The sequence below is a fragment of the Lissotriton helveticus genome, chromosome 7 (genome assembly GCF_964261635.1).
Source record: "Lissotriton helveticus chromosome 7, aLisHel1.1, whole genome shotgun sequence".
Lineage (NCBI taxonomy): Eukaryota > Metazoa > Chordata > Amphibia > Caudata > Salamandridae > Lissotriton > Lissotriton helveticus.
In genome coordinates this window covers 812,665,737-812,683,470 of record NC_136068.1, presented here as the reverse complement: position 1 = coordinate 812,683,470, position 17,734 = coordinate 812,665,737, and the positions used below count along the sequence as shown (strand labels likewise).

The 17,734-nt window shown below is 41.1% G+C and overlaps 1 protein-coding gene across 4 annotated transcripts in view; it reads right to left on the bottom strand.

Annotated features, from left to right (window-relative positions):
* Window positions 1-1,514: 1,514 nt before the first annotated feature.
* Window positions 1,515-17,734, bottom strand: part of C7H5orf24 (chromosome 7 C5orf24 homolog) — a 69,677-nt gene continuing 53,457 nt past the window's right edge. For all 4 annotated transcript variants that reach the window (XM_078653263.1, XM_078653264.1, XM_078653265.1 and 1 more), the window contains one exon: window positions 1,515-3,799. In XM_078653263.1, the coding sequence (XP_078509389.1) occupies window positions 3,218-3,799 (582 nt within the window). In that variant the 3' untranslated portion in view covers window positions 1,515-3,217. The remainder of the gene's footprint in view (window positions 3,800-17,734) is intronic.

Sequence of the window (17,734 nt, the reverse complement as noted above, 5' to 3'; positions counted from 1 at the left end):
TAGTTGAAAACAAAGTAAGATTGGAAGCACTTAGTATCAACTATTCGGTTACTCAAAAGATGATAGACCGCAGTCCGTGTGCTTCAAATTTCTGATTTCATTGATTCGTCTCATGAACTCTTCTGCTGATTATTCCGAATATAGTTTCATAAGAGCTGCCACGTTTTGTGTTTTTTACTATTTTTTCAAGGGGAATATCACTCATTAAGAAGTTTATATGTGATGACTGAATATCAGTATCCTAATTTAGTATTGTATTAAATATCACATTTGCAGTAGTTTAAAAGAGCCCCAGGGTGGTCGGTGTAGAGTAATACTATTTTGGCAAAATTCACTAATTGTTTTTGGAAAGCAAAAAGCTTTCTACAAGCATTGGAGAGTCATTGTATGTTACATGTATTTTGGCATTCTCCATTTTGGAAACATTCAAATTTGACTGACAGAACTCATGAGTTTCATGCTTGTGAACTGCCAAGACATTTCTAAATTTTAACACTTCGAAGACTGAATAACCTTTTTAAATGCAGATATCTCATAATAAACTACTTGATGGAATTACATAAATAGAACACTTTGAGTGATGCTGGTTTTCATGCCAAAGTTTGATGTAAAATTGTTCAGCAGATTTTGCTCTAGAAGAAAGCATAATTTACGACAAGGCAACACTGCAAATGCTTTCTTTTTTACTTGACATGCACATACCTTCAGTTACGTTCAGTGAGTGTCGGATTTCTTGCAGATTCATCAAATGGGGCCAAAGATATAAGCATATAAAAAAAAATATTTTCAATGGAAAGTGCAGTTAAATAATAACTGAAGTGGGCGGACTCTCTGCCTCACGCTGTAGGGGGCAGAATAAAAATGTGAATGCCACAACAGCAGGCCAATGCATGAAGAGGATTGATAAAAGCACCTGCAAGTAAGTATATTATACAGATCATTTTAGTAAAATCAAAAGATTGTGGCTAATCCTAAACCTAAAACACCAAGGCATAAACCATATCTGCAGAGAACAATTAATGTGTTGTTTATTATGATTGTCAAGGGAACCGAAGGGTTATATGACGCATCTGAGGCTCTGCCTCTAATGATGTTTCCTCTTCACTCTCAAACAGTGGAAATAGCTTATTGCACAAGTACATTGGAAATTTGGTTTAACTAAAATTGCAATCCAGCACACATGGCGATGGAAAAGCCATAATTTTTCCAGTCATGTTTTCATGAATAAATTAAGCCTTTGCTTAAATGAAAGCTTATTTACAGTATAAAAGGTAAAAAAAGAATGAATGAAACTCCGATAACTATGAATGCTCAAGTTTTGTTTACCATAATTATCAAAGTGTCGAATGTTCTTGTTTTTTGTGAATAAATTAAGTTTTCACTTATATCATAGCAATGCACGTCAGTGCATTTGTTTTCAAAGAAGTCATTTAAAACTGATCGTAAGATATAAAAATATTAAACCACATTACTTGAAGTACAGGACAGACTTTTTATGTCAAAATTTACACCAGTCGGATTAAAATACAAATTTATTAAGGAACGCAACATACAATTTAGAGCTTGAGCATGGAAAACATATAGCTCCGTAGCCGTTAGATTGAGCTGCCATAATATTGCAAAATGAAGTCAACGGTTTTCTGTGGTATGTCTGGTACACTGACTTGTTAAGTAATTTTCTCTGTGGTCAGTGTGCACAAGTACAATCATCATTTAAAATGCAATACCCTTTATTTGTAAAGTATACAATTACGTCACACTCAATAGTTTTTAGACATTGGTGTAACTCCTGCAAGCTTGCAGTTTCCGGTTTATCAAATAAAAAGGTTCTAAAACATGACGTGTATATTCCACCAAGACCAAAATTAGTTTTTTCAAATTATAATTGAAGAGGTTCATGTTATTTTCCACTGAAATAAAGCTACATAGATGGAAAACATGTGAATTTAGATATTTTCTGCTTCCATAAACTCCAGAGTTTTTACTATTTTTGGGAATTAAATGATTTATAGATAAACTAGAAGAATGCCTTAAATGTTTTATTCTATTCTAATGAAAATGTTTACCGTAGGTATGCAGCATTGAAGAACATACTTTGAAATACAGTCTTTATTTTGTAAAATGTACAACTTATCCGATTTGTAGAGCTCTGAGCTTATGGACTTCTTAGTCGTGAAACTAGATCTCAACCAAACGCATGCATGGATGAAGTTCACTTATAATGGTTTACTTTGGATGCACCTTCACAATGCAATAACATATAGCCTATTTATATCAGATATACAATTGCAAATATGGGGGATGGAAAATATGTCCTTTGCCTTTTTATTTTTTAATTTAAAGAGCATGCATGAAAATGAACAACATACATCTGTTGTGTCCACGTAAAAGTCAGAAATATGGATGTAAAGCTGTCAAATCTGTAGTTTTGAAAACGCCGGACTTCAATATTAATTTCACACCTGAAGCAGACTTTAAACTGATATACAGGTTGTAGGCAAAGTTTTTACAAACGAGTTTGTTGTATGTTAAAATCCGTGCTGCAGTGTTAGAATTAACAGTATTAAACAGAAAATCTGTGAGCAGTTCCCTATAAATAATCTGAACTTTATGTGCACTATCAGGTAGCGTTTTTCGTGTTCTTGGTTATTTTACAACATACAATACGTTTCCAAAGTACAATATTAAGAAAACGATCTGCAATTTCTTAAAAGCAAATACAAAAATGCAGTGGAACAGCAATAAGTGCATTCAACAAACAAAAAACAGAATAGTAACAATTAAAAAACTATTCAAAATTCTCGAACAATGTGAAAAGAAAACTGCACTAATGAGAATTTGATTATGTTAAACTTCTATTGACAAATCTTTGTCTCAGTTTTTACAGTTTCATCTTTGTTTTGTATTAAAGTTGTATTGTGACTTTATAAGCCAATGTGTGAACCAAGTGCCAGTCATTTGAAAAAATGAAAAAGGTGTTCAGTGCAGGTATGAAGTGAACGAGACTTAAATGATCCACAAAATCAGGTGGCATAAAATTCACTTTAGAGTTGAGACATTGTGCTTTTAAAAGCAAGCGTTGCTATCTAAGATTTAAAATTAGGTCATTTAAATAAAAATCACAATGAAAAAAACAAATAGACATGAAAAAACGAAGTAAAAAATGTTGAGCATTTCAATATAAATCTTAACGTATATACACAACCAAACCCATAGTTTACTCAATGATTTGTTTTATTTTGATATCGGTTTCCTCCTCCTCTTCTTCGTCTTCATCAGCAGTGGCATGCATTTCTTTGGTACATGTCACAGTGTATGGAAACGCAGCCCCGGTACAAGTGAAACTTAGGTTTGCAAGCCGTGACAGTGCTTTAATACTACCTGGAGGTCTCCCTGGGCTGACTTTATATCCTGCAGCCCTGGTTGTGCCCAGGGGCCTGCCAGGACTGGTCTTAAATCCGGCAGCTTTGGTTGTCCCTAAAGGTCGACCTGTGCTGGTCCTATATCCTGCCAGTTTGGTGGTTCCTGAAGGTCTTCCTCGTTTACCAGCTTTGCTGATGCTTTTCTTTTTCTTTACACCATTTTTCTTCTCTAAATTCATTCCACCGATTGCCTGCAAGTGTGCTTCATTTTTTGCGTCTTGCCTTTGACAGGAAATAGGCTTATGACTGTAATTACTTGCCTGTATGGTATACAAGTCAAACTGCTCTGCCGCCCGTCTGCTATCCTCAGACAGGCATGAAGCTTTTTCATTCCCAAGGAAATCTCCATCACTGCTGGAAACGGGGTGCATCATTTTCTATATGTAAAAAACATGCAAGCAAAAAACAGCTTAACAAAGTGAAACTACAAAATGTACAAATGCTTTTCTGTTCAAAAAAACAATACATTAGTCTGTCAGCGAAACGTATTAGAGCCATCAATTAAACAATGGAATATTACATTTTTCTTTCAAGTACAGTAAATATTATATCCTTGGTACAAACTACGACACAAGTCACATCATTTAAAAGTGTTTGCATTTGTTCGAAATATATGTTTCTCCAACAGCGTTTTACGTACTACAGAAAAGATTAACCTAAATTCCACCTATCCTATATTTTACCTGCCGGCTTTGAGCATTCTTCAACCCCCCCCCCCCATTTTTTTTTAGATCCCTGGGATTAAACGGTCACAAGCTGAGTATAAACATGAAAGTTGTGCCAGCGTGTGAGCACAAATCCCTTAAGTGCACACACAAGAAACTGCAGTACAAGGCTTTCTCTCACGCCAGCCTTATTCACTTTATCATGCAGGGAGAATATCAATATTTTCCATGCCTTAGAGGCAGGGAAAATGCAGCTGTGACACAAACGATCACGTGCAAACAGTAACGTGAGGGCCTGAGTGGGACAAGTTCCACTTTGATACGACTGACATCCTGAAAACAGGTAACTGCTCAAGTTGAGAGCACACGTTTGGGATGACTATTCGATTTAGTTTGCAAACCGATTCACTTCCGGCATGTCCGGTGATTGGTACACCCCAGAAGTAATTTTCTCCTGCATACATGTCAAAGAAAATGAAAATCGATACCTGTTAGTTCACACAAACGTGATTCTAAATAGCCACTCAGCTTGAGAATACTAGCACAGGAAAAGGTCAACTACTATATCTACTCATTCTATTTGTATGTTGTTCATAACTGTTTACATTCCATTGGCCCTTACTTTTTCCTGAATCCTGGTAAACGAATCCTCCTGGTCGCATTTGACAAAACTGCTGCAATTGCATTTCTTGTTTTGTTTTTTTAGTGGTTCTGATGTAAGAAAACATTTTTGAAAAAGTGTATATTAAAGCAGTCATGTCTGTTAAGGCTTTCCTTTCCAGCTGACATTTTCCGAAGTTTTTTCACAGTTTTTTATAATAATACTCTTCGTTATGTATTCTGAAAGTCATAACGCCTTGCTATGACAATACCACAGTTGATAACAAAACTGGTTATCCACAGTTGTGATGACATACAGACCTTCCAGGCCAGCTGATGGGGCTCTCTGAGAGCCTGTCAGCGCAGTGATGCTTCTCTGCTTTGACTAAAAGCAGAAAGCACAGCTGCAGGAGGGGGAAGGAAGGCAGGGAAAGTAGTGGGTTTTGGTGAATGATAGCAGGTAGGATATTTACTTTTCACATTTGCTTTAGGGAGGAGAGGGCATGTAATGTATAGCTCTCCCATTTTCCTCTGCCCATGTCCAGTATTTAACCCGTTGGCTGCTGCCGTCGGCCATTGGGCGACGGCAGCACTACCTCGCTGGGGCTGCCGTCGGCCAATGGCCGACGCGACCGCGCCCGTTTTTTAAAACGGCTGCACTGCCGCAAAAAAGCGGAAGCAGCCAACGGGTTAAAGACAGCAGCAGGTGTTTTGGGGGCCATGCATAACATAAAATCATAGATGGGTTAACAGTGAATTACAGGGTTGTATTTCACCTCTGGGTCCTCCTCTGTGAAAGCAAAAACAGCTTGAGTTGTCTATTTGAGGTTACTCAGAACCCCTTGGTGAAAAACATCCCTGTAATTCACTGTTAACATTCTATAATTATATACATTTTTAAAAACAAAGGTTACGGAATCATATGGGAGTTCGTCAAGCATATTTCCAAGCAATCCTGTTTTTAAAAATGTATTTTTTTTAGTAATTTTCTGAACTGTTTAGTTTATGAATATATGCTTACTATATGTGTTAGGGATGACGTCTCCTATCAAGTACACAATTTAATCAGATAAAGCAGTAATAATCTGCAGTGGTATTTAATACTAGTGTCATGTACACTTAGAACAATTGACTGCCCCTACACACATCAAACCAAAGGGTGCACATCACCTCTGACCTTACGGCTCTACGCTGATTCCCTGACGCAAAGAGGATTTTCTTCAAAGCCTCTACATCGCCCCCAGGGAAAGACCGCTCTAGAGCGTTTTTTTCTCCAACCCAAATGCAAACTCTACAAGAAGACCTTAGATCGAGAATGACATGGTGTACGAAGCTGGCCCTCTATATACTTTACCAAAGTGAGGTATAGTGTGCACAGAGTCCAGTGGAACCCCAAAGGTAGGCAGAGGTAAAGTTAAATAGCACCTTACTCTCTATTTGTGGTAGTGTGGTCGAGCAGTAAGGCTTTATCAGAGGACAGTGTTAAGCATTTGTTGCACACACTCAATCAGCGAATGATTTCACACACTCAAAGACTGAACTTCAGACCGATTGTTTTTGTATACAAATACTCTTTTAGTTATTTTATTTCCTAGAACCAAGCAAGCCTGGCACAGGTACGTAATAAATACTTTGCAGTAAATATAAAGTTGTAATACAGTTTGGATTGTAATGGTATATGCACTTTGTTTTGACTTAAAGCATTGTGTCAGAGAAAAGCAATGCTTTGTAAATACAGTACATAGACTTGAATAGGTTTTTTAGTAAAATACCAGGTAAGTTACTTTTTAGATTACTTTTCCTACACAGTGTAGTATACCTGGATACTTCACCAGGACATTTCCTGTAAAGAGGTAAGTAAAAGCTTTTTTGTTAAATAGTACAATTTTAAAGAGTTTCTTTAGGTTTTCAAACTCCACACTTGGAAACTTTTCCAAGAAAAACAGTCAATGTTATCCTATGGAGGAAAATAGTGTTATTGGTTTTAGGGTAAGTATTCGGTAGTGGGAGTTGAGTTTCTGGGGGTAGACTCAGGGGTCCCCCAGGGTCAGGGATGCCCTATTGTTACACCCTCAGCGGCACTAGTGCGGCCGGATGCAGAGTGCTGAGTCCCACTGTTATCCAGTGGAGGATAGGGGGCCTCCGGTTGGTGGCTGCTGACGAACAGGCCACTTGGATCTGGGAGCAAAGTTTCTTGACTTTAGTTCAGAGCAAATGGCGAAACAAAGTAGCATCAAAGGTGCACCCTCAGCGGCACTAGGGTGGCCGGGTGCAGGGTGCTGTTTTGACAGCTTGCACCCTGTTGTCTACAATGGGAACCTCCGGTTTGCAAAGGCACTGCAGGCTCGGGACGAAGGTCTTTTAGTTGAGACCACCGCTTTGAGAGGTAAGTTGGGATGTTGGGGGTTGGTTAGGCACTGTCGGTTTAGCCACCCAAAGCCATGGGGCGTCGGGTATGGGGGTGCCTTTTAGGGTCGGATCTTCTTACCAGCTCCTGGTCGCAGTTGGGGGGACGTACCTGATTTAGGCTGCAGGCATCGGCTGAAGGTTCGAGGCAGGTCAGGGGTCGATGGATCACGGGTCAGGATCATTGCCCACTCGAGCTTGGGTGGTGGGTGCAGAGTGGTGCGGATTCGTGGTGTCCGGCCAGAGGTTGGAGATGAACAAATCCGGTGTTCACAGGAGACACAGTCTTTGTGGTTGAAAGCAGGCAGGTCCTCCGTAGTTTTCAAAGTTGCTGGCTGAAAGACACACCGGGATTTCGCAGGATAAGTTCGAGTTGGAGACAGGCCTGTAGGGCTGGGGCTGTGAGTGGGCGCCTTCCTCTTGTTTGCTTTGGCACAGCTGTTCAGTCCTTGTTCTTTTTTTCTTGTAGTTTCTTCTGGTTTGAGGAATCAAGGTTCACAGGTGCCCCTAAATGCTAGATTTAGGGGCGTTACAGGTAAACAGTTGGGACCAATGGGTCCCTTCCCTGGGGTGGGTACACCCCCTATTATGCCACCCTCCAATGGGAGGGGGGCATAAGCCTTTCACTGGTTGACTGCGTACCGCCATCTGCAAGATGGCGGGGACTGAGTGTTGTGCCTCACCTCATCCACCTGAGGGGTGGAGTTGGCAGAGGTGGGCACACCTCTCTTCCTCACTTGTTTTTCCCGCCGGTTCTCCTGCCCAAAGTGGGGGTCAGAACCAGTGGAGACCAGTTGCTAGAAGCAGCAAGTGGCCTGGGGAAGCTCACAAAGGCGGCAAGCCTTTAAAGATTTCACTTCTTGGACCCTGCCTATCCTGGGGGAGGAGGCTTGGCACTTCGTCCCAGAATGTGCATTGTTCCAGGACCCCAAGAGCAACAGGCTCTCGGCCCAGGGGTCCAGAAACATGTCTGGTGGTGGCAGCTGAAAGCAGCCACTAAGCTTGGGCACTAGTGGTAGGTAAGTTTTCAGGGGGCATCTCTAAGATGCAATCTGTGTGCATTTTTCATTAAATCCCACACTGGGTTTAATGTGTTGAGAAGTTCGATACCAAACTTCTCAGTTTTCAGAGTAGCCATTATGGTGCTGGGGAGTTCGTAATGACAAACTCCCAGCACCATATACTCTTAATGGCAGCACTGCACTTACAATGTCTAAGAATGGACTTAGACACTGTAGGTGCATGAGCCCTGTACCCTCACCACTGGTATAATGCACTCAGCTAGAGGGGTAACTGATTTATGCCAGGGCAGTGGATTGTAGGCATGGCACACAGGGATATGTGCCATGTCGACTCTTCACTTTGTTCTGCACCAAAACAACCAGCCTGCAAAGGTGGTGTGAGAGTGTGAAGGTACAGGGCCTCTAAGGGTGGCACAATAAGTGCTGCAGCCCTTAGAGGCCTTCTCTGGTCACAGTGCCCTGGGTACCTTAAGTATCTGTAGTACCATTTACCAGGGGCTGACCTGTGGCCAGAGATGCCAATTGGGTTTAGACTTCAATGCAGTTTTAGGGAAAGAACATAGGCCCTGGGTACCTGATTAGCATGAGCCCAAGGTACACTCAGTCAAATCACATCAGCAAGTCAGCAAAAATGTGGGGGCAACCATGCAGAAAGAGGGAACTTCCTCACAATGGCTTCTAATCAATTTTCATTTTAGGTAGAAGACCCTTCTCAGTGCAAAAATGGCACACCCCGATGAAAAAAATAAGAAGGATTAGTAACTACCAAGAAATAAGAAAAAGAATAAAAATTTGGCTTTTTCACAAAATAAAACCCAGGCTTTAGAAGACCATATAATACATTCATGTCAAATCGAGCAAAACCTAAAACAAAATTGAAATGCCTCTGTGGGTTAAGTCCATAACGCCGCTGGGAGGTTCACAAAGTGACAACCCTATTCTTTCCTTCAACTGTAGGAGAAAAAATATGATGTTCTACTGCAGTGTATATGGCACAGTAAACTGCAACACCATAGATACAAAACAACCTGTTCTGCTGGTTGACAGGATCTGACAAATCTACAGGAAGGCAGCCATGTCCACCTGCCTGTCACAAAACTGACAACAATAGTATGAAATGTTGATAACGTTTTGAAGACCATGGGCACGAACACTCCAAATTGCTGTAGCACCCTCTATGGGCACTGCCCGTTCGAAATTATAGCACAAATAAGTGGGGAGATGGGTTTACTCTGACCAGCCTCTTTATCCTAGCAGAATTGTGCAAATGTCTAGAGAGGGGTATCAGATTCCAGAGAGCCTGTGCCTGCTCATTTGGAGGCGTGAGGTGAAGAATTACTGGATTTAAAGGTCCATGAAGTTCTCCAGACGTCAGATTTGGACGATTGGAACAAAGACAGCGACCTTTCTCAACTGTTCAGAACTACACAGGTACACCGGACTGACTGATCGCCACAAGATATATAAATGACTGTACCTTAGTGAGAGGAACAGTGAAAGCGTGCTGTTGTGTGCTGGGAGAGCATCACGCAATGCCCATTTTAAATACATTCAGTTTAATTACTTGCACAATACATATCCAACTACTCGGTATTAAGTAAACTATATGATGTTCTTCCAAGGCTAACAGTGTCTCCAATAAATGTAATATGTTGGGATTCTGTAGACTGTGTACTACCTCTCAAAACTTATTCCACCTGTAAAGTCAAACGCTCTGCTCGACAAACACTGTAAGCGGAGGCTACTGTACAGGTAGGAGGATGAATGGGGAGAAGCCAAGGGAGTCAATGGAAGGAGGTTGGAGATGGGTGTATAAACCTTCTGCTCAGAACAATGGTTGTTACTTTCTTCTTCTCTTCCGTAACAGGGTGTCAGGCTGATATTTAGAGACATTCACCACACCAGAGACGTTTACCAACCAAGAAACAATTTCTTCCCCTCGAAAAATATTAACAATCTTTGTTTTACCACATCTCAACTGTATTGTTTATTTTTTTAAATGTCTTCTTCTTTGATGTTTTGCATCAGAAAGTCAAAGACCAGAGGTCTTGAATCATTTCACAATAAAGAGAAGATGCTAAGATGCTGACCAGGGCTGTGATTTATTTTCTTCACTCTGCGACTTACATCTTTACATGCAGTGTCAGAAGGAGCATAGGGCAGTTATTCAAATGCCTCAGCAGAATAGCAGCAAACTCTTTAGGAAGAAGCCTGGGTTAATCTGGGCACATATACACTATCAGAATTAGCAGCTCGATTCAGATAGCTGCAGTTTTCACCTAATCTAGAAGAAGGCCACCAGTGCCTACAAATTCAACATGTCCCCAATTCTAGGAAGATAGTTGGCCTATAAACCAATAAGCCTTTTAGATAGCACTATTGTTGACTGGCTCTTTAGAAACAGGCTGTAAACCCTACACCTATGCAGAAGTCAAATGAACTCTCTTGGATCCACTAAATTTAGACCTGGGACACTATAAGAGTAAGGACGAGAGAGGCTGTTAAAAGGTGCCCCTATGGTTCTATTTTTAACCATCAAGGATGCATGTGACCAGTGGCTCCACCTGAATATTTGTATGAAACAGAAAATGATGGAGCTGATTTATAGGGTACAATTCGAGTCCCTCTCCGGAGGGATGCTCACTTGGATACAACACCATCCCTAGGTAAACGTGCATGAAGTGATAGGTTTCTGCGATTCCACTGAAAGGCTGTTACCATATCTGTCTTCACCGCACAGAAGGGAAATCTCAGGCGAGGAACCGTGCATGTGAAGACCCAAGAACCACCAAGATCGCCATGATTCTAGGAGGTCTGTGGGTGATCTATCCCCCATGAAACAGCTTGTGTGCAGTGACCCCAGTGCTACAATGAAAGAGGGCAATAAGAGAACCTAGCCTGACATCGTTGGAATTACGCCACCAAGGAATAGGGAAAGAACATAGGACTAAGTCCAAGAATATTAGGCTTTAGTGGACACACTCACAAACCAAACAGCAGTCATACCCTACATGGGAGGACAACTATTTGCATGTGCAGTTCAACTTATACCGCTGTGTCCACCTGACTGTAAAATATGTTCAGCAGTCTGGAAGCATAGCGAAACTGTTTCCTCTCTTCTCTGAAACCCAATGGTGTATCAGCTTGAGTCGCCTAATGCCAACCCGTGACACCATAAGCCCCTCACCAAACTATCTCTGCACCGCATCATTCATATTCCACTGAGAAATTCGAAAAGAAAAACAAGACACAATGGTTTGTCCAAAAGTTGCCATGTCTATGAGCCATGGAACTAGCCCACAATCACAAAACTGCGCTCATCGAAGATATCAAAAGGTTCTGTATCACTTTCAAACTACTTTACTATCCTGAAATTAACAGTGCAGTTCAACACTACCGAAGACTGCATTTGGATTGTAAAAAAACGAACGAAAAGACCATCTGAGTTTAATATGTGCTTCTATAATGTCTATTGTTTTATGTGATACTTATGATGAAACAAACGACTGATTGAACGACTGACTAGCACAGCACTCTGCAGAACCTCCAAGGTGCAGATTTGATGCAGTGGCGGTTTTTCCATCATAAGCAATCAGAACACTCAAAACCAAATCCAAGGTACATAGTTGGATGTCCATATACCGACATGGAATGTATTTGTTTTTGTATTGTGTGGAGTGTATTTGGTTCCTCCGTGTTACATGTGGGAATAGAGGTAGGTACGCCGAAGGCAGACCCAGATGCATTTCTGATCATAGGATGATATCTGGTAGCTTTGTGGTCTGTAACTCACATTTGCTTGCTTTCTAATTGCTGGCTTTATATGTTTCAGGCTGTCCAGCATGCCTTTGTCCCTTCCCACCCAGTGGAGCAAAGCCGGTTTGCCAACGCTCTGACTCGCTCCTTGTATTCTTCCACAAGTGCTCGCTTTCTGTAAACAGGCCTTTAAAGTTTGTTTCTTATCTTGTTACATTTGCTGTGCATTTAAAGACAGGCTTCAGATGTTTCTATCCTTGAATTCAAAGTGATAGGATTTATGTGACAATCTTGCTAGGTGCTGAAGGAAAGGCTGTAGAATGTTATTTCTTTCTAGCATTCATCAAAATGTAAATGTCTGTAAATATTTCAGAATAAATCGGATTTAGGAAAGCACAAATTAAACATTTTTATTAAATTCTGAAGTGTGGTGAAAAGGAATATTTTAAATACATCAATACACTTGGTAATGCCATTTTCGACACTATCGTTTGTTCGCTGTATAATTTTATCAAGTCAAGCCAATTAAACTTTATTTCGGCTGACAGCCATAAAAGCAACAAAAATAAAACAATTATCATATACAAAAGTACAGAAATCTCAGCTAGGCATTTAGTATTTGCGGTTGTAAGTACAATCATTGGGACAGCTTCAAAAGACTATACAATACTGGGGAAAAAACGAGAATATTGGGCAAAGCAGAGGCTAAGAATTTAAATAAAAGCACACTGATGTACACGTGTAAAATATATATAAAAATTCCAATAAATAGTTTTAAAAAATCCAATTAAGGAAAGTTAAAATACAATTGATAGGAATAAAATATTGAGTTTGGGCAGATGATAAAAACAGATTTTGTATCTATATAGGGAAAGCAACATGAACATATTACTTATAGCTCCTAAATGGTTACAGATTTCTGGGTCTCGATAATTACTCTACGGATACGCCACATCGCTAGCAAAAATTTCGAGGTTACAAATACAGACAGTTGACTAGTATCGTATTTCAGTATCCTGTAGACCTCAGTATAGTCTCTTATTCCCATATTTTTACAGAACTGGTGTATCCATTTGGCCCTAAATCTACTGTAGACTGGGCAGAAAAGAAGAACGTGTAGATCAGTTTCCACACTTAACCCACACCCTGGACAGGCCAACATGGTATTACCCTCCCATTTGTTTGTAAGAACTCTGAGAGGGACCACGCCATGTCTAAATTGCAGGAATACTTTCTTAGCGAGAAGTGGATAGATGTCATTTAGGACTTGTTCAAGCCTGTAATAAGATTTAATACCCAAAAGAGTATAGGTCAAGGAATTGATATTTGTTCTCTGAAGAAGTTGTAAAAGATTATCTTCATTGATAATATGTTTCAGAGTTTTTTTTTTTTATATTAGGGGGCAGGTCTCCTCCGGGGAAGACCACATGGTTGTCAACCCCATACGATAGAGCCTAGATTTAATGTGTACTATCCATGGTAAGTTTCCTGCTCCCATAATAGAGAGTACATCCTTTAGTTCCTCCCTATAGTTTGAGAGCTCAGGCGTGCTCCATAAGCGATGCCAAAATAACAACGGGCGAGAGGCTATTAGGTCACTTATCGGGCCAATCCCGAGATCCATCCTCAAAGGAGTTAATGGAGTGCTCTTTGGTAAATTTACAAGTTGTCTTAAAAAAGAGTTCTCAGTTGTTGTGAGGACGTCCGGATAGCTAGAGCCCCAAAGTTCTGCACCATATAGAGAAGCTCCCCTGGCCTGGATCTTATATATTTCCACTGGCGGGCCTACAATTTTTGGGGAGCAATTTTTATACACTTTTAGAATGCCCCCAATGGCTTGAGTGAGTTTAAGATTAGCCTTCTTAGCTTGGGTACCCCAGTTCATCTTGTCAAGGCCCAAGTATTCAAAGGTGGAGACCCTTTCCAACAGCTTACCATTCATTTGTGGCTGAGGGTAGTTTATGGTTTTTGCATTGAAAACCGTATATTTTTTTTTCTCAATATTGATTTCCAAATCCCTATTTTTACAGAACTTACAAAACTCCACCAGAACCCGCTGCATACCCATTGGTGACTTAGACAGTAGCAGCGTGTCATCCGCGAACATAAGGGCGGGTATTTTGTAGTTAGCCAACCTCGGAGAATCTGTATCTTTTTTTTCCAGCAGGGCATCTATTAATCCATTTAAGAAGAGGGTGTGATGTATTCCTATAGGTTCTGGATCGATCCCCCTATCCCTGACCCTATTCTGGTTAACAAGTTAACTAGCAGCCAGCCCATGATGCAGAAAACCCCCATGATGCAGGAACCGTTATCTGATAAAGCCACACTACGGCACAGGAACGTGTTATCTGATTAGGTCATAACGCTTGCCATCTAATTAGACAAGCGATATTCCTCCAGCCCCTGATAAGGCATACGGAGTTCTCAAAACAAATCAAACCTATGACAGACCTGGGAAAAACCCTGCGGCCATTGTTTTGATTTCACCGAGAACTTCAGCAAAAGAATGTGCTAACGACCTGGTCGTATGACATCCTTATTGACGTATCTATGTCCATCCTTACGTCAATCTCGGCACCTTAAAGGTATAAATATTACCGATATTGCCCTATGCAAACACACGCGGTGGTGACGAGATCGGAGCAGCCAGACTTGCCGAAGCCCAGAGCAGAGCAGACCCCGCTGGCGCAGCCCCGCCTTCCTGACGCGCTGAGAACGAGAAGCCGTTTTTCTCCTGCCGAGAAATCCAGCACCGGCGCTTCCGGGTAGCCCTCGCAGGCAGCCTGGAATATCGAGACCAGAGACGAGAGATACCATCCCTCATTCATCCTAAATTCCAGGTACAGAACTGAATAACCCCTTGCAGAGAATTCTTTAGTCAGTCACTTGGCAAAACAAACTTAACTTAAACTGTAACTTTCTACTCCCGCCCACGTATTAGGCTTAGGTCAGGTACACGGGGTAGGCGTAGCTAGAAACACCAGTTGAGTACGATTAGTCAAATGTAAATGTGTATGTATATATTTTATTCATTTTAAACCATCTTATGGCTTAGAAACCATATCAATGTTTTTACAGTATTATTTTATACTTCTGCTTTTAATGTATGCACTTTACTTAACCATAAGTATTGCAATAATATCGATCCATTTCTCTTGTATGAGAAAAGAGACTGATCAATAAATAACATCTTTTATTGAACACGCCCGTCTCTTCCTTTTCTCTACAATCTGATGAGACTAAGAATGCACGTACTGACTGAGTAAAATAAATTGCCTTTTGTTCACACGACTCTCGAGATACACTCTTGATTAGGGGAGAGCAAAGTTGTCATGTTCTATGGTTGTCAGAAACTAAATCCCTTCTTGTCTATCCAGGGAGGTTCAACTCCTCCTTGCCTATTCGAGAAAGTTTCTAGTGAACTCTGAGCTAGCTGGCAAACCCAAAACTTTAAGTCTAATATCGACAGTAGTAGACCTAGTTAACTTCTGGTCTAGGCCTATACTATTGAAGGTATTATTCCAATGCGCAGAGCCTATTGGGATAATAGGAACTACACTACAAGGGAGAACAGGGTTGGGGCAAGCACACAACCCTGCCTCACCCCCTTCTCCACTGGAAAGGGTGCTGTTAAATCCCCCCTTTTCCCATATCTAATCTTCGCATAAGTACCATGGTGCAAACGTCTCAGTAAGTGGCATAAATACAATGGAACACCCATATCCCGAAGGATGTCCCACAACTGATCACGCTGCACCATGTCAAATGCGGGTTTGAGATCCACAAAGGTTAGATACAGACTGCCACCATTTAAAATAACAGTTTTCCGATGGATTAATTGCAGTCGAAATAGCTGGTCTATTGTTGAGGTTTTGGTCCTAAAACCTGCCTGGAAAGGTGTTAAGATGTTATATTCATCAATCCAGGACAGCAACCTGCCCGAAAGGATGTGAGCAAACAACTTTTGTCATGTCAATTAAACTTATTGGGAGATAATTAGCAGGGTTCATAGGGGAGCCTTCCTTGTAAATAGGGATAATTTCCGCCCCTGCCCATGTTGGAGGGAGCTCCATACCTTGGAAGATGGCATTAAAAAACTTCGTTATATATGGTACCCAGACAGAGCTTTCATTCTTAAATAAATCCCCTGGAATTTTATCTAATCCAGGAGCTTTACCCTGAAGCATTTTGGCCAGAGCTGCAGTGACGTCTTTTACTGAACACTCCAGGGCAAGAGGAACCACAGAAAATCTATGATCTGTGGGGGTCCATCAGGTTTTTCTCCTTCCTCCAAATTAGAGTATAGGGATTGGAAATGCAACCTCCAGACTTCCTCCCCCAGGTTCGGTTCTATGGCCGGTTTACTTTCAGCCCTTCCGGTTCTCACTAAATTACAGAAGGTCCTCATGTCTCGGTTATCTAAAGCCAGTTTAATTGCATCCCATTTGTTTGCTTCCCATATAGATTTAGCCTTTGCTACAGTTTGTTTATATATTGCCCTGGTTTCCTTAATACGGACGATATCCTTGTCTTTAACCGCCAGCAGCAGGGCACTTTTTGCCTCTCTGCATGATTTATTATACCAGGAGTTTGCATTACTAGAACGGGAGGTAGAATTATCATCAATTTTATAAAAGAATTCAGCCATTTTACCAAACATTTCCCGATGGTTTTTAGCTAATTCTTGAAAACGACCGGTGCTAAGGTCGATTTTTGGTAACTGAGAAGCAACTTCCAGGTGGGGAGTAATCTGTTCATAAAGAGCGGCCTTTTTGTTTTCTAATTTAACAAAAGATTCCCACCGAACCCTTCTTCCACCACATGTAGCTACTAGATTTAAATTTGCCGGAATGGGGTACCTTGGAGTGACCCCAAAATCGGCAAATTAATTTTTAACACCAGTGGGTTGTGATCACTTTCGCAGCGAGGGTATACAGCGAAATCCAAGACTCTATGCCATAGCTCCACATCAAAGCAGTATATAATCTATTATTTAAGTTTGGCCTATCTTATTATAAGTAGGGATGGCCGGTTTTTCTGAGGGGAAACGTCTATTACATGCCCTTAACATATGTATCAGGGTAAGAGAATTCAATTGAAGAACTAGCGGGGACCAGCCCCTGACCGGATAGGTGTTACACTCAGGTATTGACCATACAGAATCCTCCTCACTAGTAATGGGGTATTTAAGCCGTTTAAAGGTTCAAAATGGCAATTAAAATCTACCCCAATTATTATGTGAGCACTCTCAGGTAGGGTATCTATAAAGGTTATCAAGGAGTCTAAAGCCTGCGAGGTCAACCCCTGTTTCACTAGACGTGAGTATATGTTAATAAGCGCTATTATCATAACATTTTTGAATGGTAGAAGGATACACTAAATATCAGGGGAGAGCATATCTAGGACTTTAATTTTACATCCCAAGTGGATTCCAACCCAGATACTTAAGCCACGAAGGTCTTCCTCTAATCCCTTTGGTTGCTGGAATAAAGTATGCTACATACCCTACTCTGCTAACAGGAACCCTTAGCCACGTTTCCTGGAACAGGCAGATCTCATGGGTGTCGACATAGGCACCCCAGTCTGGAAGGTCTAGTTTCAAGCCTAGGCCCGCCACGTTCCAGGATAGAATATTAATACTCTGTTCTATAGCTATATGACCCCCCGCCCCCAGAGTTATTCTGCTCCGGGGGCCCACTCTGCTGTCTATTCAAAGGGATAGTCATTACTAGATCTTCATACTCTGGTAACTCCTGTAGCAGTTGGGTAGGGTTGCATGATGCACAGCTAAATGGACCATAAGGATCAAGTGGGGGAGTTGTCTTTAGCGACAATTGAAAGGCCTGTTTATCAAGATTTA